Genomic DNA, 26,675 nt, shown 5'->3' on the forward strand with positions numbered 1-26,675 from the left:
TTACCATATGACCCATCAATCCCCCTCTTCTGGGTATTTACCCAGAAAACTTAAAAACACTTATTCACAAGATATATGCACCCCTACATTCATTGCAGCATTATTCAAGGTGGCCAAGACATGGACACAACCAAAGTGTCCTTTGATAGGCGATTGGATAAAGAAGATGTGGTGCATATATACTATGGAATAGTACTCAATCATAAGGAAAGATGAAATACTTCCATTTGCGACAGTATGGATCGACCTTGAGAATATTATGCTGAGTGAAATAAGTCAGTTAGAAAAAGCTAAAAACCATATGATTTCACTCAGAAAGAAACTCTAAAAAAAATAAATACTTTAGCTCCAGCTATAATAATGTAATACCAGAGTACAGCAGGACTGGTACCAGGAACCAATACTGTGTTTGTTTTTTCTCTTCATTGCAATCCCACAGCCTCACTATACTTTTATTTTGCTTCTGGAGCTTTTCAAAGCTGCCTCGTAAATAATGTTGTTACTACCCTTCTCTTACAGAAACTCCTCTTCCTCTGTGTTATCTACAAAGTCAGTAACATGTTAGTAACCTTTGTCTCTGGCTTTTGCCGTTTCTGTGCTCAGAAGAACATTGATAGTAATTTCAAAAACTGACAATATAGGAAGCTTTTCCATCTCCCAGCCATATTTCTGAAATTCCATGTGTGTGTTGGCATAATTCTCTTCCTAGCATATGTTTATAAAAAATAAGTTGGTGTATCTTTCTGAATTACTAATTTTCTGACTCAGCTGAAGGTAGTAATTCCAAAACTGCATTTCATCATCGTTACACTAGGCTTTTAACTTGTTAGTCGCTTTTCTTTTTTCTAATGGAAGAAAAACTAAGTATACAGTTACCAATTCTTAATTATAAAAGTTATGTGAAAATTTTGTCAAAGGTTGGAATCTTCCAGTTTAAGCAGGAATATCATCTTTGCTTGAAATATAAGGAAAGTAATCTAGCCAAAATAGCAAGTCAGTCTTAGTCAATTTAGTTTTAATAACTTACTGTTTGACTAAGTTGGTATGTATTGGGTCTGATCATTTGAAATGTGCTCTTGTTTTTAAATCTCAGCAGATAATGTTATAATATTAAGTTAAAGAGATTACAGTGATAATTTCATGAAATGTAGTTTAGTTTCCCTGAAACTTTAACAATTACAATTTGTTTGGATTTTAAAGGAAATGTTGGGTGAACTCTTCACTCCTGTAGAAACACCTGAAGCACCAAACAGGGGATTCTTTAAAGGCTTATTTGGAGGTGGTGCACAGTCTCTTGATAGAGAAGAACTATGTAAGTTGATTTATTTAATTTGGGTAATATATCTTAAAGCATAAACATTCAAGCCATATAAATTTTTTTACATGTATGTATTATATTCACCTTTTTTGTCTTGGTCACAACAATTAACATATTCATGTTTTAGCAATATACATGAAATTATTTTCTGTTGCTCTAACCCAAACCAGGAACTATTTTACTCAGGGAACCAAAATCAGAATAGCTTCTGGTAGCTAAAATGAGTATTCACAACTTGATATGAATAATTTAGAAAGTAGTCTTATTAAATGTGATCTTCATTATTATTTTAATTCTATAATTGACTTTAATTGATGACCTTAATTTTGAAAAAGTTTTAACTTAAACATTTATCTTACAAAATCTCCAGAACTATTCTTCTTAGGTTATTTAAGATAGCAAGATCTGATTTTTTTACTGCCTTCCACATAATTGGGAACAAATTAGAAATTGGTCCTTGAATGAACTAATGAATCAATGAATTTTTTTATCATATCTTTCAAGTAGTAGGAACTATTATCTACCCTCAAATTTCATTTCTTTTGTTCTCCTTATTTTCCTAAAATATTTTAGAATTTTGCTTTTGTGTTTAATTAGAAAGTCTGTAAGATTAAAAACCAGTAAGTAGCAGTGCAGTGCAATTTTACATTTAAAAATTTACCAGATAAATGAGGATTAGTTCATTTTAAATTCATTTTTTTTAAAAAGAGGAAGACTCTACTTCAAGTCATTTAGGATTGCTAATTTAGAATAACCGTCTCACCAAGAATAATTATACAGATTTTAAAAACAATATTTTTTAAATTTTATTAAACATCAAAGAGCTAACAATAAAGTAAGGACAATATCCATGGAGAAGGATGTGAACCTAGAGTAGTAAGCTTGGAAACCTGAGGCCAATTTTACCCAGAAATATTTTGAGATCTGAAGTAGGAGGCTGAGAGTAAACTGTGTTAGGACTAGCATGGAGGGATCCCAGTGCTGACAAGGGTGGGACACTGATAAACAAATCTCCCTGTTTGCAAGGATGCCAAAGGACTGCACCTGAAGATTCAAGATGAACTGGAATTAAATCAGGTCCCCCAACCACCCCCCCCACACACACACACACTTTTAGCCCAGCTTCAAATTGTCAGAGTGGCCAAAAACTTTCAACTTTAGTTAAGATTTTTACAGACTGATAAAGTCTCTAGCACCTGGCAGAAGCAAATGAGAATGGTCTGCTAAGGAAGGTGACATATCCAAGTCCTCAAATAAATTCTAGAAATAATTTTTCAAATATGTAGTCATAAATAACCAAGACCCCTAGAAATCAGAACCATGATCAATAAAAAAAAAAATGAGGATCACAGGTACTTTAAATATTGGGATAATTAAATATTGACAGTGAAATAATTATGCATGTTATGTTCAAGAGGATAAGTATTATGCCTGAACAATTTATTTATTTATTTATTTATTTTTATATATTTTATTGATTTTTTACAGAGAGGAAGGGAGAGAGATAGATAGTTAGAAACATCGATGGGAGAGAAACATCGATCAGCTGCCTCCTGCCCATCTCCCACTGGGGATGTGCCCACAACCCAGGTACATGCCCTTGACCAGAGTCGAACCTGGGACCCTTCAGTCCACAGGCCGACGCTCTATCCACTGAGCCAAACCGGTTTTGGCTATGCCTGAACAATTTATCAAGTAACTGAAAACTTTAAAAATCAATACAATAAATGTGTAAAAAACTCAAATGAAATTGGAGAACTGAAATATTAAGAAAAACAAAATTAAAAACTTAGCTGATGCATATAACCACAAATTAGACAAACTAAAGGAGAATTACATAAATTAAAGATTGGTCAAAATAAAGCATCCAGGTTGTAGCACAGAAAAACAAAAAGATGTGAAAAACAAAGGAGAAGATGAAAGAAATAGAAGTTGTAGGGGAAGATCTGACACATGTTTAGACCTCCTCAAGAAGTAAATAGGAAAGAATGTAAAGAATTATATTTAAAGAGATATACTTGGAAATTTTTCACACATTCAAGAAACCTAATGAATTCCAAGAAGGATATTTTGTTATAAATTCAAAGCTTGTTATATCAAATGAACATATAGTATGTCAACGACAAAGAGAACATCTGTAAGATAGCTAAAGAAAAATAATAGATACCTTTTAACAAGCTGGAGACTAACTTCTCAATTATCAATGTTATTCTATACATTGACAGAAGACTTAATCTAGAATTCTATACTCAAAGTATCCTTCAAGAATGAGACATTTTTAGATAAATGGACAGATAAGTAAACCTTGCCACCACACTCAGGGCAACTCTAAAGGATGTACTTTAGAGAAAAAAATAATCCTTTATGGAATGTGATAAATACAGGAAACACTGCTTTGGAAAGAAAGTAATAAATACATAAATATTATTATATAATATTTATAAAGTGTATATACACATACACATATAAATAAATAATATGACCCCAAAATTGCATGAAATCAAGGGAATTGGAAAGGGTGAGTAGATTTAAGTTGATCAAAGATCCCTGGATTTTTTGAGAGACTTGTAAAAATTACCCATTGGCATTAATAAGAATGCATCTTATAATTTCTAGGAATTAGAGAATGATTATCTTTGGATGAGTGGGAGGGGACTATTATTCTGCCAACCACAATAGTATTAAAAACAATACCTTGAAGTAAATCTTAACAAAAGATGTACAGGACCTCCATGAGGAAAATAGAAAATTATAAAACTCTTGGGAAGTGAAAGAGCAAAATAAATGGAGAGATACATCATATTTATACAGTAGGAGATTCACTATACGACATCAGTTCTCCCAAAACTGATGTATGTATATATACATACATATATGCATGCATACATATATACATGCATATATATGTATGTGTATATATACATATATGCACACTCCCCCCCCGCCCAAGTAAAATTTTGTAAATTATTCTAAATTTTACATAGGAATTCAAAGGGTCTCACTACTTCTATTTAACATTGTACTAGAGACTTTAACCAGAGCATTAGGCAAGAAAAGGAAATAAAAGGTATGAAGATTTGAGTGCAAGAAGTATAACTATCTCTATTCACAAATGACATGTTCTTGCATATAGAAAATCTTCAGGGATACATGCACAAAAAAATTATACCTAATATACAAGTTTAGCAAGATTGCAGGATACAGATCAACATAATAAATTGCATTTGTATATGCTAGCAGTAACAAACCAAAAATTAAATTAAGAAGACAATTTTATTTTTAATAGCATCAAAAGGTAAAATACTTAGGAATAATTTAGCACAAGAAGTATGAAACAGCCCTGGCTGCTATGGCTCAGTTGGTTGGGCATAATCCCATGCACTGAAAAGTTGCCAATTTGATTCCCAGTCAGGGCATATGCCCATGTTGCAGGCTCAATCCCCAGTAGGGGGTGTGCAGGAGACAGTGATCAGTAATTCTCTCTCATCATTGATGTTTCTATCTCTCTCTTCCTCTTTCTTCCTCTCTGAAATCAATAAAAATCCTATTTAATAAAAGACAAAAAGGGTAATTAACCATTCCTCCGCTACGCTTCCCATTGGCTAATCAGGGCGATATGCAGATTAACTGCCAACCAAGATGGCAGCCGGCAGCCACACAGCTGAAGTGAGCAGGAGGTTTGCTTGCTCCAGTGATGGAGGAAACCAAGGTTCCCCACCTGTCGCGGCCCGGCTCTGAGCTCTGAAAGCAACTAAGTTTCAATTATAGAAGCTAAACAAACCCCAGATACCTGCTTTCAGCAGGCCGTGGCCTCAGAGCAGTGACAGCAACAAAGTTTCAATTATAGAAGGTAAATAAATCCCAGAATAAAATAAAAGAAAAAAAGGAGAGGCTGGGAGCTTCAGTGGCTGGCCAGCCTGAAAATGGCCCTCAGCCCCTCACCCAGACTGGCCAGGCACCCCAATGGGGACCCCCACCCTAAAGCGGGTGTGACCAGCTGCAGACAGCCATCAGCCCCTCATCCAGGCTGGCCAGGCACTCCAGTGGGGACCCCCACCCTGAAGGGGGTGTGACCAGATGCAAACAGCCATCAGCCCCTCACCCAGGCTGGCCAGGCACCCCAGCAGGACCCCCACCCTGATCCGGGACACCCTTCAGGGCAAACCAGCTGGCCCCCACCCATGCACCAGGCCTCTATCGTATATAGTAAAAGGGTAATATGCAAACTGACCCTAACAGCAGAAAGGCTGGGAATGACTGGTCACTATGACACACACTGACCACCAGGGGGCAGACGCTCAATACAGAAGCTGCCCTCTGGTGGTCAGTGCACTCCCACATGGGGGAGCTCTGCTCAGCCACAAGCCAGGCTGATGGCTGCCAGCACAGCGATGGTGGTGGGAGCCTCTCCTGCCTCCTCAGCAGCGCTAAGGATGTCCGACTGCAGCTTCGGTCTGCTCCCTGCTGGCAAGTGGACATCTCCCGAGGGCTGCCAGAGAGATGTCTGACTGCCAGCTTAGGCCCGATACCCCGGGGATCAGGTCTAAGCCAGCAGGTGGTCATCCCCCGAGGGGTCCCAGACTGCGAGAGGGCACAGGTTGGGCTGAGGGACCCCCCCCCCCCCCCAGTGCACAAATTTTTGTGCACCAGGCCTCTAGTCCTATATAATAAAAGCCCAGCGACCATAATGGTATAACGACCAGAACAACCGGTAGACCAGTCACTATGATGCGCACTGACCACCAGGGGCCCTGGCCTTCAACGAAGGAGGAGGGGGATGTGGGTGCAGTGAGGCCTGGAGGTGCATGCTATGGCCCAGGGATCCCAGGAACCGCAAGCCCAGAGCTTGCTTTCCAATAAAAATAAATAAATTGGGGGAAAAAGCGGCTGATGCTGCAACCCTAGGAAGAACATCTCCAGGAGGGAAAGGCCTCCCCAGGCCCCACATGGCCTGGCTGGCACACTGCGGGCTCATAGGGACTCACCAGTGACATGCAGGAAGTGCAACCCCTCTGACTCCAAAGCCGGTCGCACTGACAGCTGCTCTCCATACAGCTCCATGGCAGAAGTAGCGCTGTTCGACAGCCTCAGCTCGGACTTACAGCTTCTGGCTTTCTGCCCACCCCTTCCTACACTACATGTGCTTGGGGGTGTGGCATCGGCCTCCCTGGCCAATAGCGCCAGGTCAGCTCTGGCTTCCAGCTTCTGGCTTCCTGCCTGCCCCTTTGCATACTACCTGTGCTTAGGGGCATGGCCTCCCTGGCCAATAGCACCAGGTCAGCTCTGGCTTCCAGCTTCTGGCTTCCTGCCTGCCCCTTTGCATACTACCTGTGCTTAGGGGCATGGCTTCAGACCCCCCAGCAAATAGCGCCGCAGCACAGCCAGAGAGTGGCAGGACATAGCCACCAGCGCTGGTTGGGCATTGATTTGGTCATGTGACTGACGTCCATGTGCAGTTATACTGCATGTTTACATTTGTAGGGAAGCAGGGCAGCCTGCTCCTGCCGCCTGCGTCACCTTCTAGCCATCCGCGTCACCTTCTAGCCATCCGTGTCACCTTCTAGGCTAAGAGAGGCCTGCTGATCTTCGTGTTTCTCCTCCCATCCGGAATCAAAACCTCTTGGGGATGAATGATGTCAGCGATAGCCCCAACACATGCTTGGCGTCACTGTCACAGATATGCCCAGTCATTACAGCCTGTTCCTCACCCCGCAGTGCCCTGCTCCACCCACTTTCACTCCTCACCTGTCACCCCCTGAGGACCACCTTATGTTATCCTATCTGAAATGTGAGCAAGATCTCAAATGCCGCCCCCCCCCCCCCCCCACGCCCCCGTCAGTAGCTCACTTGCCCTACCTTGCATTTTAAAAATATATATTTGATTGATTTCGGAGAGGGAAATAGAGATAGAAACATCAATAATGATAGAGAACCATTGATTGGCTGCCTCCTGCAGGTTCCAAACTGGGGATCGAAACCTCCCCTGGCCCCTCTCCCCATCACTCCCCCGGCCAGCTGGCCTGCGGTGGCGGCAGGGCACTGAGGGAAGGGTGGGGGGAGGCGGGGAACCGTGGAGTGGCAGGGCGCTGAGGGCAGTGTTGGCGTCTGGTGTCTGTTCCTTCCGCACCTGGCTCAGCCACCATCACCTCCTCTCCTGACCCTGCTGGGGCCTTTGGGCCCTGATCAGCCTGATCTCCCGCCAGGCCTAGGGACCCCACCCGTGCACGAATTATGTGCACCAGGCCTCTAGTATATATATAAAAAATAAAATAACAAAGTTGGACCCCAACCTCATATCATACACAAAAATTAACTCAAAATGGATCAAAGACCTCAATGTAAAGAGTTAAAACTATAAAACTCTTAGAAGAAAACGTAAGTATAAATCTTTCATAAGATTTATACTTATGAAAACATAAGTATAAATATTTTTCTTAGATTAGGTGATGGTTTCTCAGATATAACACCTTAATCACAGCAACTGAAGAAAAAATAGATAAATTGGATTTCATCAAAATTAAAAGCCTAAGAACACTATCAAGAAAGTAAAAAGACAACCCACAGAATGTGATAAAATATTTGCAAATCATATATCTGATATATGTGATAAGAATCTACTATACAGAATATATAAGGAACTCTTACAACTCAACAATAAAAAGACAAATATGTAGCTCATTTTAAGTGTACAAAGGGTTTGAATAGATATTTTTTCCAAAGAAAATATAGAGATGGCCATTATACACATGAAAAGATGCTGAACTTCACTTGTCATTAGGGAAATGCAAATCAAAGCCACAATGAACTGCCACTTCACACTTACTAGGGTAGCTTTAACCAAAAAGACATACAATAATAAATGTTCTTAAGAATGCAGAAAAGTTGAAACCCTCATACATTGCCAGTGAAAATGTAAAATGCTATAAACTCTGAAAAATTCTGGTAGTTCCCCAAAAAGTTAGTTATCATGTGACCCAAAATTACGCTCCTAGATATATACCCAAGAGAATTGAAAACACATGTTCACACAAAATCTTGTGGGAATGTTCATATCAGCATTATTTAGAATAGCTGAAACTACTCAAAATGCCCATCAACTGATGAGTAGATAACCAAAATGTCATCAATCCATACAGTAGAATATTATTCAATCATTTAAAAGGATGAAGTACTGATACATGCCATAGCATGTTTGAACCTTGACAACATTTTTTTTTTAGTGAAAGAAGCCAGATCTAACAGACTACATATTGTATGAATCCATTCATATGAAGTATTCAGAATATGAAAATATGTAGAGAATTGATTATCAAGGGCTGAGAAGAGAGGAAAGTGGAAATTGGTTGCTGATAAAGTTGGGGTGGGTTTTTTTTGGTTTTGTTATGGTTTTTTTTTTTGTAGTGATGAAAATGCTCAGGAATAGATAGTGATGATGTTTGCAAAGCCTTTTGAATTAACTAAAAGGGGTGATTTTTATGGGATGTGAATTATATTGCTAAAGAAAGAAATGTATGCTGAGGGAATAGGGACTATGATAGCAGATTTTAACAGAATTTAAGACTTTCAATAATCTAGGTAGTTAGGGTCTGGCTAAGGAAGGGAAACAAAACAATGAATGCCTGAGATCTTTTGAAGGAAAAATTTGATCTATTTGGTAAATGACAATATAAGTGGAGAGGAAGAAAGGGATGTAACATATCTATAACTTTTGAAGCCTAAAATAGAATACTGAATAAATTCTTTATTTTTCTTTACTTCTAAGCCCTTAAGCATAGTATTTTAAGACAAAGCATGGAGTAAATAAACTAAATTAAATCTGTATATTTAAAACCATGTATTTGAGCCGAAACTGGTTTGGCTCAGTGGATAGAGCAGGGGTGGGCAAACTTTTTGACTCGAGGGCCACAATGGATTCTTAAACTGGACCGGAGGGCCAGAACAAAAGCATGGATGGAGTGTTTGTGTGAACTAATATAAATTCAAAGTAAACATCATTACATAAAAGGGTACGGTCTTTCTTTTTTTTTTTAGTTTTATTCATTTCAAACGGGCCGAATCTGGCCCGCAGGCCGTAGTTTGCCCACAGCTGGGATAGAGCGTCGGCCTGCGGACTGAAAGGTCCCAGGTTCGATTCCGGTCAAGGGCATGTACCTGGGTTGCGGGCACATCCCCAGTGGGAGATGTGCAGGAGGCAGCTGATCGATGTTTCTCTCTCATCGATGTTTCTAACTCTCTATCTCTCTCCCTTCCTCTCTGTAAAAATTCAATAAAGTATATTTAAAATAAATAAATGAAATAAATAAAACCATGTATTTGAATTTAGATATCTTTAAATTAATTTATATTCAGTTTTTTTCACACTTAAGGGTAATTTTTACTATTATATAAATTGGTGTCAGCATACCCATTATTCATTTCAACAAAAATTTGCCAGTCCCTTCTTTGCACAAATCCTGTTATGTATAGAGTACAGTATTTAAATGTACATTTGTTTTTTGCATGTTTCAAAAAATATCTAAAAATTAAAACCATCATAATAAAAGGAAAACATCTATTAACTATGAAGTGAAATATATAAATATTGCAATTATATTGTCATTCAATCTAAAAATTATTTTAGTGCTATCAGGTAGTAGGACTTTTTCAGAACATTTTTAAATATGTTTTTATTGATTTCAGAGAGGAAGGGAGAGAGAGAGAGAGAGAGATAGAAACATCAATGATGAGAGAGAATTATTGATAGGCTGCCTCCTGCATGCCCCCTTGGGCATGTGCCCTTGACCACAACTTGGGCATGTGCCCTTGACTAGAATCGAACCCAGGACCCTTCAGTCCACAGGCTGATGCTCTATCCACTGAGCCAAACTGCTAGGGTTAGGATTTTACATTAGTAAAATTTTCATTTTTTGAGTTACTCTTTCATTTACCAATTTGTTCAGTTGGAGAATCGTCCTCAGGAAAGGCTTCGAGAAGTCTTGCACAACATATCCCTGGTCCTGGTGGCATTGAAGGTGTGAAAGGAGCAGCATCTGGAGTCGTTGGTGAATTAGCACGAGCCAGGTTGGCACTGGATGAAAGAGGGCAGAAACTGGGTGACCTGGAAGAAAGAACCACAGCTATGTTGTCCAGTGCAGATTCATTTTCTAAACATGCTCATGAGGTATGTCTAGCAAATATTTAAACAAAAAAAACCCAAAACACCTCAGTAAAACAAGTATGAAAATTACTGTATTTTTATAGCTATTTTATATCTGCACATGAATTTTTGTGTATCCTCTGTACAATGGCAAATCCCTGATTTTTGCCACTAGAGGGAACTATTATAAGAATATGTCTCAGTAGCTTTTGGTCTTTTACTGAAGTTTATAAATCTGAGGGACCTGCAGACCTTTTCTTTGCAACTATTTCTTACGGAATGCAGTAACATAGCTAACTTTCCTAAATGCCTCAGATTCTACTACCAGTTTCTCCTAGAGAAGGAAATAATTTTCCTCTCTTAATTCTTTAGGTAAATTTAAATGACTTGTACTGGCAAGCACTTTTATTCAATAGACAATACTAAATCTGTCTGTAGACCAATTCAGACAGGAGGAGTAGTAAGAAGCATTTTTGCAGTGAATTCATCTTGAAGAGCTAGGATGTCATGGTGGAGCTTAGAAAGGGAATCTATAAAGTACGCTTCCTAGCTGGTCCTCTTAGAAATAGGCTTTATTGGCCAGCACAGTACACTTTAAAAACTGAATGTAGGCCTTTAGGTACAATACACTTTTTTCATCTTGACACACAAGTCTGCCGTTCCTTGATGCTGTACACTGGGTTACTTCACACATTCACTTCCTTGCCTATACCTTGAGGACATTTTCAGTTTGTTGTCTGAAAAATCCATATTAAGGTTTTATGTTTGAATACCCAATCTGCCGGCAAGAGATCTATAAATTTTTCAATCAAAAATCATCTCTTTTTTGCTCAAGAATGTTGTCACCTAGAATATATAAAAGAGGTAACTTGACCTGGAAAAGATTTTTTCGGGGCTTCAAAGAGAATCAGAGGTCCTTTGTCAGTCCTTGTACTAGGCCCACACACCTCAGAGATAGTCTAGCAGCCTTTGATCTAGGGCAAGAATTTTGTTGACATAACCCTGCACCTGACTGTGATCTCTAAAGCATATAACATTTCAGTCAATTTCAGAATATATCTACACTAAATATTTAGCAAAGAGCTCAAGCTGGTAGCTTTTTCCTCCTGCCAAATATTCTTGAGTCATATTTTAGAGTCTAAGGAAGAAAATACATTGAGGTGGCTAAGATCATAGATTCTTGAATCAGACTATGTGGGCTCGAACCCCAGTTTCACCATTGTGTTGTTTGGGTAATCCCTTTAAGCTTCAGTTTCTTCATTTATAAAGTGGGAGAATAATAATGCTTAATGCATGGAGTTATTTTGAGAACCAGATGAAATCATATAAGGAAAATGTGTCATGCAGTGCTGGCTCAGGAAATTTTAGATGACAGTAATGGTAGAATTTCTAACCTTTTGTTCCCAGGTTTGTTTGTTTTTAATATATTCTTACTGATTTCAGAGAGGAAGGGAGAGGGAGAGAAAGCTAGAAATATCAATAATGAGAGAGAAACATTGATCAGCCGCCTCCTGTGTGCCCCACACTGGGGATCAAGTCTGCAACTCGGGCATGTGCACTGATTAGGAATCAAACCATGACCTCCTAGTTCATAGGTCAACGCTCAACCACTGAGCCACGCCAGCCGGGCCATTCCAGGTTAAGCATTATTTCTAGTTAAAATTAGAGAACTGAAAATTAACTTATTTGTATTATCTTAGGTCACCAAAGAGAACACTGAGCCAAAATTTTATTATGTCATGTGTCTAAGAAATGTGAAGGTCTTCTAGTCTGGTTCTTAATAGTTATGGACTTTTTTCTCTAAGTGAAACAGTTCTTACTTATTGCTTTCATTATAAGTTAATTTGAAGTAAATAATACAGTGACACTAGAGAATGTTTCAGAATGGTAAGTTTTGGCAAAATACAGTAATCAGTTATAACTTACAAATATTGTTGTTCTGGCATTTTTTAAACATGTTTTTTATGTTTTCTCCCCTTTAGATGATGTTGAAATACAAAGATAAGAAGTGGTACCAGTTCTGACCACCAGAAATCCAACTAAGTTCAACTTCAGCCAAAAGGAAAAAGAATTTTCCTTTTTCATTTCATTGATTTTACTTTAGGAAAGTTAACATTAAAGGATGTTCATCACTGGATACTGTTCTTTCCTAGCACAATTATGCACTGTTTTACCTCAGTCATGTGGCTTTACTGAGGAGTGTCCACATACTCAGTGTGGAGTGTATGGTCTGTGCCAACTGTGAGATGACCATTTGGGAACTAAGCAGGTCGCACATTACAAAGGAAGAAACCAAGGGGGATGTTGAGGAGCCGTGGCTATTCCTGGATCATTCCTGTATTAAACTGTCATATGCCAAAAGATTTGTGCTGTTGCATCTGCCATCAGTGTTTCACCTCTGAGGGAGAGGCAATAAGTTAAAGCTCTGAAGCAGAAATGGTTATGTTTGGTCTCACTGACTGAATTATAAACAGCTATCTGGGACTTTCCCTCCCTTAAACAGACTGGTCCTCGGTATCATTAGTGAAAAAGAAACAAAATGTGTGTTACCATAACTTTAGGCAGATAAGCTGAATGGCGGGCTTTAAATAATAAAGACATACACATGGTTGACTTGTGTATGGGCCACTCTTGGATTCTTGTCATTGTATACTTGTGTTTAGTCCATATTTTGTCAAAAGCAAAACAAGGTGATACATCACTTTTCGTTGAAAAGAAAAGTGTAGAGCATGACTGACTGCTCATCATCCTGGGAGTTTCCATGTAGTGGCTACGCAGAGCGGAAAGTGAGAAAAACCTCCATTGTGGTGAGGAGAATACTTCAGTGTCCTTTGTCCTCATTCTCATTAATTCAGCTAAAGGTGGATTTGACCAAAAGAGTTACTGGTTAAATTTGTAGAAACGTTGAAATTGGCTAAGTTTTTAATTTTGCTTGAATTTTTATAAAATGTTTAACCAAATGTACCTTTGCATTATTTAATTAAAATTGCTTAAAAAAAAACGTTTCATTATTTCAATAAAGTGCTCAGCTCCCTTTTTTAAATGCCCCTGATTTGCTAATAGTTCCAGTACACTCAGGTGATGAGCCAATTAAATCTTAGTGCACATGCTGTCGCATGGAAAACTACAAGCATCTGTTGTCAATAATTATCTATATAAGAGTCTAGTCTGATGACCTACGAAATATTTTCTGTAGACGTATACTATACATCTGTACATGTCCTTTCAAGGTTTTAAAAAGCCCAAGGAAAGGAAAATATGTGCATTTTTTATAACTAAATTATATCTGTATTGGAATGTAATGCCAATGAGACCATCAGTGGACAGTAAAAGATTGGTTCCTAAAATGCATTGCAGACAAAAAGGAGACAACTCAGTAGACCTTGGAAGTAAGTAAGCTCATACGCCGGCATCTGAGATTATTATTGATTGTTACTAAAGCAATCAAGGAAAAGCAAAATAGAAGCATTACACTTAATGAAATTTAAATATTTTTTTCTATAAAAATTTGTTTAAAAACCAGTTTCTTTTTTTCATTGAGATAATCAGAGCACAAATTGATAGCAAACATGATGGTTGTTTTTCTATTCCATGTGATCATTAAAGGTAATGTAGAACACCCTAATTTCATGCAGTCTGTTATGCATCATTTCCTCTTACTCTTTTCATTAATAATGCCTTTTGTTTACATTTTTATAATGTGCACTACAGGATACAAAAGTTTACATTAAAATTTACTTTAAATATCATTGGAGAGGGACTAAATATATGTGATAGAGATAATTGATCAAGCCAAAAGAAATGTTTTAAAGATACAATACTTTTCAAAAGTTTTTGAATTTGTAGAAAGTATCTATTGATAACATATTTCTGTTTTGTTAATGTCAGCTGTATGATGAACATTCAGCCGTTTACAAATTGTTTAATTTTTGTACATTATCTAATAAACCCATTGTTCCATATGTCACAGGAAGTATTAGGCCCTTTTTTAAAGGTATAGTTACAGATTTTGAAGTTGAGAAGCACTAAATAAGTAATATAATGGTCGATTACCCATTCATGTGGAAGGGCATATTAACTCTAATTTGCTGTATTGTGTTAATTGTATATCCACTTCATTTTTACTGTTGTATATAAAATGAACCAATCTTGTAATTATTTTCAAATAGAGAAGTAGATACGTTTACCTGAGATGGATTTTATAAGAAAATTTTAAACCAATATTTTGGGTTACTTTATTTCATTTTTAAATTTACAAATTATGCACAGCACACTAGAAACTTAGGATTAGAAAGCTTGAAGTATTTTTGAAAATAGGAAATAAGCTTCTCGAAGTTATACTTGACTCAGTCTGTAGATAAGAGACAGTCTGCAGGAATAACTAACCCAGGGAATTTATTGTAATTTGAGAGATAACATCTCTATTTTTTTCTTTTTAAATGCAGAAATAGTCACCAGCAAGCCAAGAATTCAGGAAAACAAACCAAAAAAAAATAAAGTCAAAGTAGAAAATGTTAGAAAAATGAAAGATTACGTGTGCTTCCTTCATATCCTCAAACATTATTCTTTGTTGCATTTGTCCTTGGCTCTAAAGCGTTGAAGTATTCATTGATTAGCAGTCTGTGAATAGGAAGTGGTTTCCCTGTATGTACCATATATCTAGTTCATTTCACTCTTCAGACTAAAATCCAAATACATTTGCTTAGAAAGTTACTCGAAATCTTATATTCTGACAAATTCTGTGTATTATAGCCATTTAAAGTTTTGCATCATCTTAATCCCTTCGGTTTGCATTTCAATTGTACAGAGTGTTTCCAAAAATGGTTATAGATATAAAACCGAACTATTGCTAACTTAATTTGATTTTTATATGGATGTGAAAAAATGCTGCTACTTGTCTATGTTCTCTGTAGTATATTACAGTTTAATTAAGTACAGTACTTTAAAGAAAAGTGTTTCTTTTGCTTAGAACTTAATTGTAGGTACCTCTGAAGTTATTTCATGTAGATAAGTGTTTCAAACAAGTCTGAAAGTGTTACATACTTTTGGGTTATAGGGGGCGGTGGGAAGACAGCTGAGGAAAGGAAAAATATGTGGAAGACACCACGGAGTTTAAAGTTCACCCTGAGTTTTATATTCCATATACATTTTGCTTAAGGCATTTTCTCATGTGACATTAGAAAAGCTATATCCAAAGGTAACTTTTTTGTGTCAAAGATTTATTTTACGTTTTAACTTTTGGGATTTTGTTTATTTTTTCTTTCAAAATAAAGAGCACTGAACTTTAAACTTGAATTTTTCTGCACTTTTTTAGGTAATGAAAATTTTTATCATTTAATCCACATTTCTCAGTTCAAATCAAGTGATACATATGTATAAAAACATACCAAAATCATGAGTATGCTGCTAGCTGCATCTTAAACAATTAAACTGATCATAGTTTTAAAACCTTTAATAGAGTTTTCAAGAATAAAAAGTAAAATTATTTGCTGTGCGTTTCAGTGTTCTAGGTTTAAAATTACTGCAACACTTTCAGATTTGTTTTAAGATCATCCAGTAACATGCTATATTTATACATACTGCTAGAGAATATACTTTTAGTTTTAAAATGGAATTTTTATAAATGTACTCTTTAATTTTAAAAATGGTGAACTTGTTAAGTTTAAGTCAAAGTACTTAAAAAGTATGTATATTTTCCATACAAAAAAGTTATGTTTCACGCTTATAATAAGAAATACTGGTATCTCATATCGAGATACAATTAATTTTAAAGAATCATACATCATTCAAAAGTCTTCACACATGACAGGAAAGAGATTATTTCTATGTAAAACCCTCTATTGAGCATTTTCAAATATTAACTTTATTTTGGAGAAAATGCCCACAACAATCTTTGCAAGATCTTTCTCAATAGCTGCAGCTTGCTAAGTTGGATGCCTACCTTAACTATTGTTTTAAAATATATATATATTTAAAATAGTTTTCCAGGTATTTTCTTCTACCTTTTTTAAAAATAAATTTCCAAAAAATAAAAACAGAGTTTATGTATTTTTGTCAATGAAGGTTTTTATTTTGTAGTTTATAGAATTTGTTGATCAATATTCCTAGAATTTTTAATCTGTATTTAGTTTGAAAAAGAGCACTCCTCTATCTTAAGTGTCCTCTGTTTTTTCCTTTTCCCTTTTAAAGTCTCTGGTCTCTTGGATTGATATTTATGCCCATCTTTTTTTCTCATTTAAAAATGAATGTGAAGATACTGTTTATAGCTTTTGTTAATTATACTGTAATTACAGTTTCATCACTCTGATCAATTTCTTATAAAGTACCATGGGGATTATTTTTCCTGTGAATATTAATGATCTTATGACTGTAACAAGTTTGAAAGGTTCTGTGGGCAAAAATAGTTGTGACAACAACAAAAATTAAAGGGGAAACCTTAGCTTACCTTTCTCAGCTGAATTAAATGGGTTTTAATAACTCCCCAATTATCAGGGTTATCACGTTGCTTTCTTTGGTTATTAATAGTCTTAAATTATTGAGCACAATTCATTTACACATTGAGTACAATAGTTTAGGGCTACATTTAATTGCTCTTTTTATTACACTCTTTACATCAGAAAAATCATGATTATCAGTTTTGCCAGTATTTCGCAATGAGGCTCATAGTTTAAACTAAAATTTTATAGTGTGAGATGTAAATAAATCAGTATTTATTGTAGGTTATTTTGCTCAGGCATTTAAAATGGATATAGGCTAATGGCAATGGAATCCTATTTGCGAGTTTTTTTTTTTTTAATATTTTTGCTATGTATTTTGTGTTGTTTAAACTTTGCTTCAACTTAAAACAATGTAAGGAGTTGACAGCAGACTGATATTAATAGGAAGCAATGCAAAGAGGGTAATCGTGTTTTTTTAATTACTTTTTTTTGTAAATAAACAGTACCGTGATACTTTAGGTGTGACCTCTGCTTTACATGGTAGTTAGAACCAGAAAAATATTTTGCTTTCTAGTTAAACTGTTGGTTCATTGTAAATGAATGCATCACCAAAAATTATTATAAGAGCAAGATGAAGTTTTTCTCTCATTCAGGGGCCAGCATGCTTGTGTGGAGCTCTAGCTTGTGTCGACCGTAAACTGTACATGCAGGTAGTGTTCAGTTGCTGCACTTTCTTTTTCTTTTTTTTATATCTTGCTCAGTCCAGTAACTATCTCAGAGGTGATTGCTGGAATATGCATTTGAAATACGATTAAAAAACAACCCATCTCTGTGTACTATTTCATTTGAAAAAGTCAAAAAAAGCACTATTGCAAACACTAAAAGTGTGGTAAACTTTGTAGTTATTTTGCATTCCTGTACTTTACAAACTGTCATCACAGCAAAAGGTTTAAAATTAGGTAATGGGATATTTTTGTAAATAAATACCATTAAACTGGTATTTTAAAAATGTATTATAAATTACTGTTTCTGGAAAATGTTCATATATATGTATATGAATGTCTCTTTATGCTGAAGGGCTCTGATTGGGCAAAATAAAATACTCTCATCTCTCCTGAAACTAAATAAGCCCTTTTTTTCTGGAAAATTTGTTTTAATTTTTTTTCTCTGAATTGTGGAGTTAATCCATTAATTTGACCTAAGCAAAGGGAACATCAAGTTAATAAAGTAATTCAAGTAAGACGAGCTGCATTTTTCTTAACTATCTGAACTTTTTAATAAGTCACCTGCCCCTACATTGGGTGGGGACACAATAGGGGATGAGTGTCAAGGGGGCAGACGCCAGCTGTAGATGACACTTACCGGCCAGTGGTGTGTACAGGTAACCCCTGGGCATCTTCGGGGATGCCGATTCGGATTCAGGGCATGCAGGGTGGGGTCTGGCTCTGCATCCCTAGTAAGCTCCCAGATAATACAGATTCTGCTGGTCTGTGGGACATACTGGTACTTGGAGTAGCAAGGCTTTTGCTAGTTAATATGTATCAGTGTCCAACAACTTGTACCAAAAATGAACATCATGTTACTGGATCTAAAATAATAAAACTTAAAGCAGATTTTCATTTTTTAATCATTGTTTTCATTGCATTTCAGAATAAAGAATATGGTAATTATGGAAGTCTATATACTAGTTCTGCCCACATGGTGGCAGTCACGTCTCACCACATTGTCTGAGCGCGCTGTAAGAAGGGAAAACTTAAGGTCTTGCAAAGGTTCATTTTCGTGATGGATAAAGCCTTAGATAAGAAGCAGACAGAGGTTAGTATATTGGAAAGTTTACTCCCTCTGATAACCAAAACTCAGTGAGGGACTATTGGTTAATTGTTAGGCAATTGTATTTGCCTTTTCTAATTTTATTGTAAGTAGGCATCATCTGTAGCTCCTTTTAAATGCCAAGCACATTGGCCTGAGTTGCAAGGCCAGTATTCTGTCTTTTAGTGGTAGCCATGCTGGTGACCTTCCCAAGGCACTCACTTCTGTTTGCCTATTAGCTTATGTTTAAAACTAGGATCTAAATATTGGCCTTACCTACCTCACAGTACTAGTAGGGTTATAATAAAATAACCTCTGAAAATCATTAGAAAACAAAATTAGCACACAAACACAAGGCTTTATGACCTTAAAAATGTTGGTCCCTTAGAGACCGGGTCAGAAATAGAATAGGGAAGAACAAGTAACAGATCGTGTATCAGGATCAGCAAATCCGGGAGTTTTAAAACTGCTGTAATCAGGATTTAAAAAATTGGTATATTGTCTTTAGTAAAGTAATTAATGGAGATCAATGAACTTAAATGTGTTTGAATGTAACGAGCATCTTTGGTTTCAAGTGAATTTTATCTCTGATGTATTACTCCAGGGAGCTAACTCAGGATGCATTTATTGCCAACTATCATCAAGATATAAGATCTTATTAAAATGAATATGTAGTTACCTTTCAAAATAGAACAACCAGAATCCCAGTGCCTGCCAATTATTTTTAAGTAAATACATTCAAATTTATAAATGTTAATGTTTTCTCTCTGGTGAAGAGAGTAAATACTTTCTGCTGTTCAGTCATAGTGTAGTTAACATATTTTTCATGAATCATTTATAAAATATCTCTATAAATAAATATAAAAATTGTCTGAACTTAGGAATCAAACTCATAACCCCAAACACTTCTCATAGATCTTTTGCTTTTGAATTTTTAATCACTGCATAGTCTCTGAAGACTTGAAGATGCCCAAACCTTCAGTATGCTCTCTCCCCTCTCTTCCCTTAGGCACTGGTTCCCAGATAGGCAGTAAGAAGGAATGACCTAAGCTCTCTCATTCCTGAGTCTCAGGTAAGATGCTGTCCTGTGTCACTGGGTTGCTGGACACTTGAGGAGCTCTCTCAGGCCCCTGACAGGCCAGGCCATCCGGGCATCTCTGCTGTCACGCCATCACCGTGTGGGAAACTCCTCTGAACGCCGAAGGAAAGGGGAGCCTCACTTCTCCCCCCTCTCGGCCGCCACACTTCAGTGAGCTCCATCAGTCCACCACCCTCCTTGGAGCTAATCCCTGCAGGTGTCAGGCTCAGAGCCCGGTCATCTTTCTCCACCCCAGCCTGTAAGAGTTTCATCTGCTGTGTGCAGAGAGGAGATCATTCTATATGCTTTCTGTTTAGGCCTGAACTGCTGCATCTCTTGATGATGCAACCTAAGCTGCCATTTAATCAGAAACCCTTTTTGGCCTCAAAGCTGTCATCTATGCCAGAGGTCCTCAAACTTTTTAAACAGGGGGCCAGTTCACTGTCCCTCAGACCATTGGAGGGCCGGACTATAGTTTAAAAAAACTATGAACAAATTCCTATACACACTGCACATATCTTATTTTGAAGTAAAAAAACAAAACGGGAACAAATACAATATTTGTATTTGCATGTGGCCCAGGGGCCGTAGTTTGAGGACACCTGATCTATGCCATGCGCTCCAAAATTCCGCTTTGAAATTCAATGTCAGCTTGTTTTTCATTCAGCAGGTCTTTATTGGACACCAGGATGTGTCTGATTGCATTCTGAATATTGGGGATAGAAAAGTGAGCATGGCCATGCCCCTGCCCTGGCGTCACACCCAGCAGCAGTGACGTTTTCTTTGTTTCTTCAGTAACAACACTGATGTAAGGACAAGGAGGGTCAGTGATGCGCCTTTGCTACCCGAGCAGGAAACGTGATGTATGTGGGGAGAGGAAATATTCCATTGACCACATCAAACCATTTCCCCACCTTGGGCATTTATGAAGCGCCTTCTTCCTCAGCGTCACATCTCATACGTCACCAATGCATCCTTTTTACCTCACAAATGATACTCAAGTGTGTTTGAATCCTCACCTGAGATATGTGTATTGATTCTAGAGAGAGAATGGGAACATCAATGTGAGAAACATCGAACAGTAGCCCCCTGACTGGGATCGAACCCACAACTGTTTGGTGTACGGGACAATGCTCCAACCCACTGGGCCACCCGGCCAGGGCTGATTCTCAAATGAATCCTTTCCTTCTCCCTGCTCAGGGACTGCCTCTGCTTCGGTGCCTTATTACTGATAACACTCCTAATTGCCTCCCATTTTCAGTTGCCTCCCTCCCCAATATATTTTATTCCAGCTCCAAATAAGCTGCTCTTTAAACTTTTCAAAGGCTCCCCCAATAACCTATACTAAAGTTCAGTGTGTTAACTTGAATATGGCTCCTTAACCATCCACCTTCCACATTCCTTTATTCTGGCACCATGAACCATTCCAAACCCATTCCCCTCACGTCCCTCCTTGCCCTAACAATGCCTGCTGTCGATTCTCCCTGCTCTTGTTCCTGTTTGGAGTGCCCTTCATTGCGCTCTTAGCCGAGAAAAATCCCACGGAAGCTTTATGGCCAAGCTGAAATGCCATGTTTCTCTTGGAGGCCTTCCTTGCCCTCAGGAATAATTCATTGCTTCCTCCTCTCTGCTACAACAATCATTTCCTCATGCCCCTAGTTGCATCTTCAGCACAATGTGGTCCAGCATCCATTTCCTCTCCAGACGAAGAGCTCTTTGAGAAAAGAGATTGTCTTATCCATCTTTGTAATTCCAGTGTCTGGCATAATACCTGTCAAGTAGGAGATGCTAATTAATATTTGTGAGACCAGTTAGGAGTATAATATGAAATATATCATGTGTTTATACATGTGCATAGGCTTTCATATATACCCACATGCACATACATATATTTTTATATATTTCATATTTTGTCTAAATTTTAATATCTCTATATTTCTGTCATACCTATTCAGTAGTTGCTGATATTTCTTTTGAAATTTCTCCATAAATATAAAATATAAAATTCTTTTTTTATTTTAAAGGGACTAATATTTTATTTGTCCTTTTATATTTCTGACAGTACTGAAAACTTGACTGGTTTCTGAAAGCTTATTATTAACTGTGTAAGACTTTACACTCTGTACTGTGTATCTACATTTAATACTCTGTTTAATTTAAATAAGATTGCCTGAGTGGTAAACAAGACACAGTCATATGTGTGAGTCAGAGGGAAGGATCGGGCCAATGGAAGGAGGTCAAGTACAATGATAGTTTGAAATAAGTCATCAGATTCTCATTCTAGTTCATGATCACCAATTAATTACTCAGAGGAGAACATTTAAATTCAGCTTTTTAGATGAAAAACTGGAGTATTATAATCCACAGGTGATCATTTTAGTCTTATGTTTCTTGTCTTATTTCCTCATTAGTCTGTGAAATAGTTTCACATGTTAAGACTTGAAATCCGTACTTGAAACTCTTGTCGAGAGAAAGGTGGAAATTGCAATTGAGTAAACTAATAGGAAATGGGTATTGTGTGCTGGTTTAAAGACCTGGAGCAAAGATAATCAAGGTTCAAGAGGGGTATTCCATAATCAAGAAGTTAATTCTCCAAGAAGACATCACACCCTGACCAGGGCTTTCTCAAAAGCAGGAGACATATGTAATATTTTTTAACAATAAAGAATTTAAGGAAGGAAGGAAGAAGAAAAAAGAAAAGAAAAGAAAAAAGAAGAGAAAAGAAAAGAAAAAGAGATTAACAAGAAGGAAATAAAAGCAGGTCACATTGCCTCCTTAATACACCTGCCCTTTTGTTTTCTTTCCTTCCAACTTGGGTCAATTTGATGACACGAGAAACCATTCAAAAACTGCCTGCAGGCCTCCTCCTGACGTGGGAGCTGTGCAGTGATCTCTGTGCAGAGGAGGCGCTGCTGCTTTTGCTGCTCCCATTGGTACTAATACTCAAAAGGGGGCCAAATGCGCTTGTGCCCCAAAGACACAGAGTTTGCGGTAACAATGGCTCCTTCCTTTTCTTTGTGCAGTCCTGAAGGCAGGTTCCGGTACAGTCCTCGGGACCAGGATGAAGGTCCTTCTTCAGGATGGGAGTGAAGTCTCTGCTCCATGTGTGCTCCTCTTTTGAATTCCCACACTATGACCGACAGCCGATCATGCAGCTATGACTGGGGAAATCCAAGAGCAATAGTGATCAGGTTTATCTCTCATTTTTAAAAGATAAACTAGAAATCATTCCCCAATCCTAATATTCAGATCAATTACCAATATATTTAATTAGGCTTCGACAACACCATCCATTCAGTTCATTGTAGCAGTGCCCTTGGAACCCACCTGAAGCCCCCTGGCCTTTCTCTCCTCTGACTGAGGAGCCACATGTATCTTCAGACACTTCTGGGAGCTCTGTGCCCAGCCACCCTCCTAACCCTCCCCCCTCACAGTGGTCACTCTGACTTTGCCCTGATCAGCCTTCCCCTTCTCGCATGGGTCACTCCAGCCTTAATATCTGGTGTGGGTGCTGCTTCAATTTCACTTTCCCAAATGAATTGCCCTGGTTTGAAATAGAGGTGTATGTTTAGCTTCCTCTGCACAATTACCTCTCCCATGCCTCTTCTTTCATGCTTCCCTGGGCCTATCACTCATCCTCCCACCCCTGTCCTGCCAGAGGCCCTGAGAGCTCCACTGTCCCCCTTTCAAACTCATCTCAGAGCATTCAGTGGCTTTTTCTAACGTTATTCCTTCTGTAGGACCCATTCTTTCTTTCCTGTTTGTAGTAAGTGTTTCCTGAAACTTTCATGTTCAGAACAGAGACGAGAAGCCAGCTCCCCTTTATTATGTGCCAGATGCTTTCCAATGTCCTCGTCTAATACTCTTCACTCTCTTGCAAGACAGAAAAATATTGAATGGATGAGGAGCCTTGAGGTTGAAGGAAAGAGATTTATTAAAGTGTCCAGGGTTGCCTAGCTAGTACGGGACAGAATTTAGATTTAAGCACAGAATTTATATGATTCCACAACTCCTGTGGTCTTTCCATCATACAACCCTGCCTCCATATAAATAATATTTTTATATTAACAAATTGAATTTTAAGTGAAAGTATTTCAAGATGTGGCTGTGTTTAAATGCTATTGGTAGTCCTCTACACCACTTGTGCAGTTTTTCAAACTGCACACAGGTGACCCCTTAGCAACCAATTGCTTAGAGTCCAAAAGTGTAGAAGTGGGAAGGAATGGAGAGAGCATTCCATCTCTTTATTTGTGAGACACTGGGAATCCCCAGGGGACTGAATGGCAGCCAGGCATCCTGAGAATGAGAATGATTCTGTGGTCTGTGAGCACCAGGCAGGCCGCAGCTCTGGAGGGAGAATTCGGTCCAGTAGCCCCATACTTGGAGTGGAGCTGGGCCGGTGGCCTGTCTTCCTGAGACTCTCAGGTGAATCCATCGCTCCAGCCTTCCTCTCCTCCCTCTGTGGCCACATGATGACAGAGTCAGAGCACCATATCACCAGGACTTTATTTCCACAGTTCCTCCCCCACTTCTCCCATATACACTCCGCCCCCCTCCCCAACACACACTCACCTTCCCAACCCCTTCCTCAGTGTCCCTAAATCTCACAATTATTAGCAAATGCCACTGCTCTCCAATGGGTTCATGTCCATTTTGTGGCCCTAACTGTGCCCTGATGACATTTCTCACTGAAACCCTCTTAAGTAGAAGCTACTTTTCCCCCTCATTATTTCAAGTACCCGAGAGCCTCCAAATGGAGTGGGCATCCTGCTGGCTCTCCTTACTTCCTTGAAAATAAGAAACTAGTAGATCAGAACTCCCTCTTTGTTCCTCCACAAACTGACCTGCATCTCACTCATGTTCCCTGTTGTCCCCTGGCTCACAATAGAAGCCACAGGCTCTCACTGGGCCACCTCCCACTTGTGCACCAGATTCTCTCTCTTCTTTTTCTTGAAAATGCCAAGTTCATTCTGCTTCATTGTCAACTGGTTTGTCTTTCTCCTGGTAGAAGGTAAGTAAGTGTATTAGTCTGTTTGGGCTGCTATAACAAAAATAGCACAGACAGAGTGGCTTATAAGCAACAGATATTTGTTTCTTACACTTCTGGAGGCTGGGAAATCCAACATCAAGACACCAGCATGGCCCTCTTCTGGGTGAGTAGGTACACTGTCTACTCCTCGCTGTGTCTTCACATGGTGGAAGGGGCTAGGGAGCAATGTGGAGTCTCATTTAGAAGAACATTAACCCCGCTCATAGTGGCTCCATCTTCAATACCTAGTCACCTCCCAAAGGACCCACCACCTAATACCATTATATTGGGCATTAGCATTTCAGCATATGGATTTTGGGGGAATACAAACCTTCAAACCATAGCAGTAAACTGGAAGCAGGACTTACTGGTTTTGCGTAACCCTGCATCTCAGTAACTAAAAAGTCCCAGACACACAGTGGTTACTAAATTAATGTGTTAAATAACTGAATAAAGTCCACAGTTCTTTCTGGCTTTGCTTTTTCACAATGGCTTCACAGTCTTGCAGGGACTATAAGATAACAAAGCTGTATACCCTACTAACACAAAACTTAATTTCGAGGTAGATTTGAGTTAAATCTAAAATAATAAACAGATAAAGATAAATAAATATATTAGAAGAAGATTTAAAAAGTGTACAATTACAGGGTTATTAATATTTTCCTAATCAACAAAGAAAATTAAGGCCATGAAAGAATAGACAGACAAAATTGTATTACGCACACAAAATTTTATTATACAGCAAAGACACCATAAAACAAAGTCAAAATTACATATATATGTATATATTTGTAACATGTATGACAAGATGAAAAGTGACATTTTTAATATACAATAGATTCCTAGTAATTATTAAGAAGATAAAAAAAATCTATGAATAGGCATTTCCTAGAAGAGGTGACTCAGGTGGCCAACAGCCACATAAGATGTCTATCTTCACCTATCCTCAAGGACAATATAAAAGTAAGAATGACTTGCCAGTTTTTACTTGTCAAATTGACAGAACTTTTAAAGAATGAAAAGATCTAAGCTGAGAAAGATTCAGAAACAAGTTACCTGTTTCCTGCCCCGAAGATGTATGAATGATTTCCTCCTCCTCTTGACTGGGCTCAGTGAGTTGCTTGACAAATAGAATACGGAGCGGGTGACTGTAAGGGATTCTCGGTGCTGGGCTGTAAAGAGCCTTGCAGTTCCGCCTGAGCCCTGAGATGGCCCTGTGGGAGAGGCCTCAATTTTGGAGATGATATGGGGAGCCCTGAGGATATATGGAGAAAGAGAGAGCTGTCTGGCTAGCCCTCAGCTGTTTAGCCCCCCAGACCTTAGCTGTGGTCTCATATACATGTAGATCCAAAAGCCAAATTATCCCCTCACTGAATTCCACTCCAACTGCAGACTCGTGAGTAAAGTAATAGATTGGTGTTGTCTTTAGCCACTAAGATTTGGGCTGGTGGTTGTGCAGGAGTGAGGATCCAGAACAGCAGTAAATTGCTACTACCATTATGTAAAGGAATCTGATAACACTACTCAAGTAAAAATCTATCACCTTTTAAGCTAGAAATACCACTCCTTGGAATCTATCCTGGGGGGAATAAAAGCACAGGTACATGGAATATATGAGCAAGAATGCTTATTCCAGTATTTTTGTTGTCGAATTTTTTTTAATGTTATAAAAAAGACAGATAACCATCAGTAGAGAGATACTGAATGTATAATAATTCATGTTTTAAAAGTATTAGAGTTTCTTAGAGGGATTTCCACAAAGTAAAAGAGGAAAAAAATATAGAAAAAGAAAATGTAAAAGATAATCTTGTTTTTTTGTAAAGAATGAGGAAAAAGGCCCCATGTATATGTTTTATTAAATATAAGAC

The 26,675-nt window shown here is 38.1% G+C and overlaps 1 protein-coding gene across 6 annotated transcripts in view; it reads left to right on the forward strand.

Moving 5' to 3' along the window:
- The window catches only part of STXBP5 (syntaxin binding protein 5), a 156,286-nt gene extending 138,155 nt beyond the window's left edge, over positions 1 to 18,131 (forward strand). For all 6 annotated transcript variants that reach the window (XM_070417861.1, XM_070417863.1, XM_070417864.1 and 3 more), the window contains 3 exons: positions 1,201 to 1,312; positions 10,258 to 10,478; positions 12,437 to 18,131. In XM_070417861.1, the coding sequence (XP_070273962.1) occupies positions 1,201 to 1,312; positions 10,258 to 10,478; positions 12,437 to 12,478 (375 nt within the window). In that variant the 3' untranslated portion in view covers positions 12,479 to 18,131. The remainder of the gene's footprint in view (positions 1 to 1,200; positions 1,313 to 10,257; positions 10,479 to 12,436) is intronic.
- Positions 18,132 to 26,675: the final 8,544 nt, after the last annotated feature.

Source organism: Myotis yumanensis, unplaced genomic scaffold, assembly GCF_028538775.1.
Source record: "Myotis yumanensis isolate MYYU_CA2020_CCGP unplaced genomic scaffold, mMyoYum1.0.hap1 SCAF_6, whole genome shotgun sequence".
In the NCBI taxonomy this organism is placed as follows: Eukaryota; Metazoa; Chordata; class Mammalia; order Chiroptera; family Vespertilionidae; genus Myotis; species Myotis yumanensis.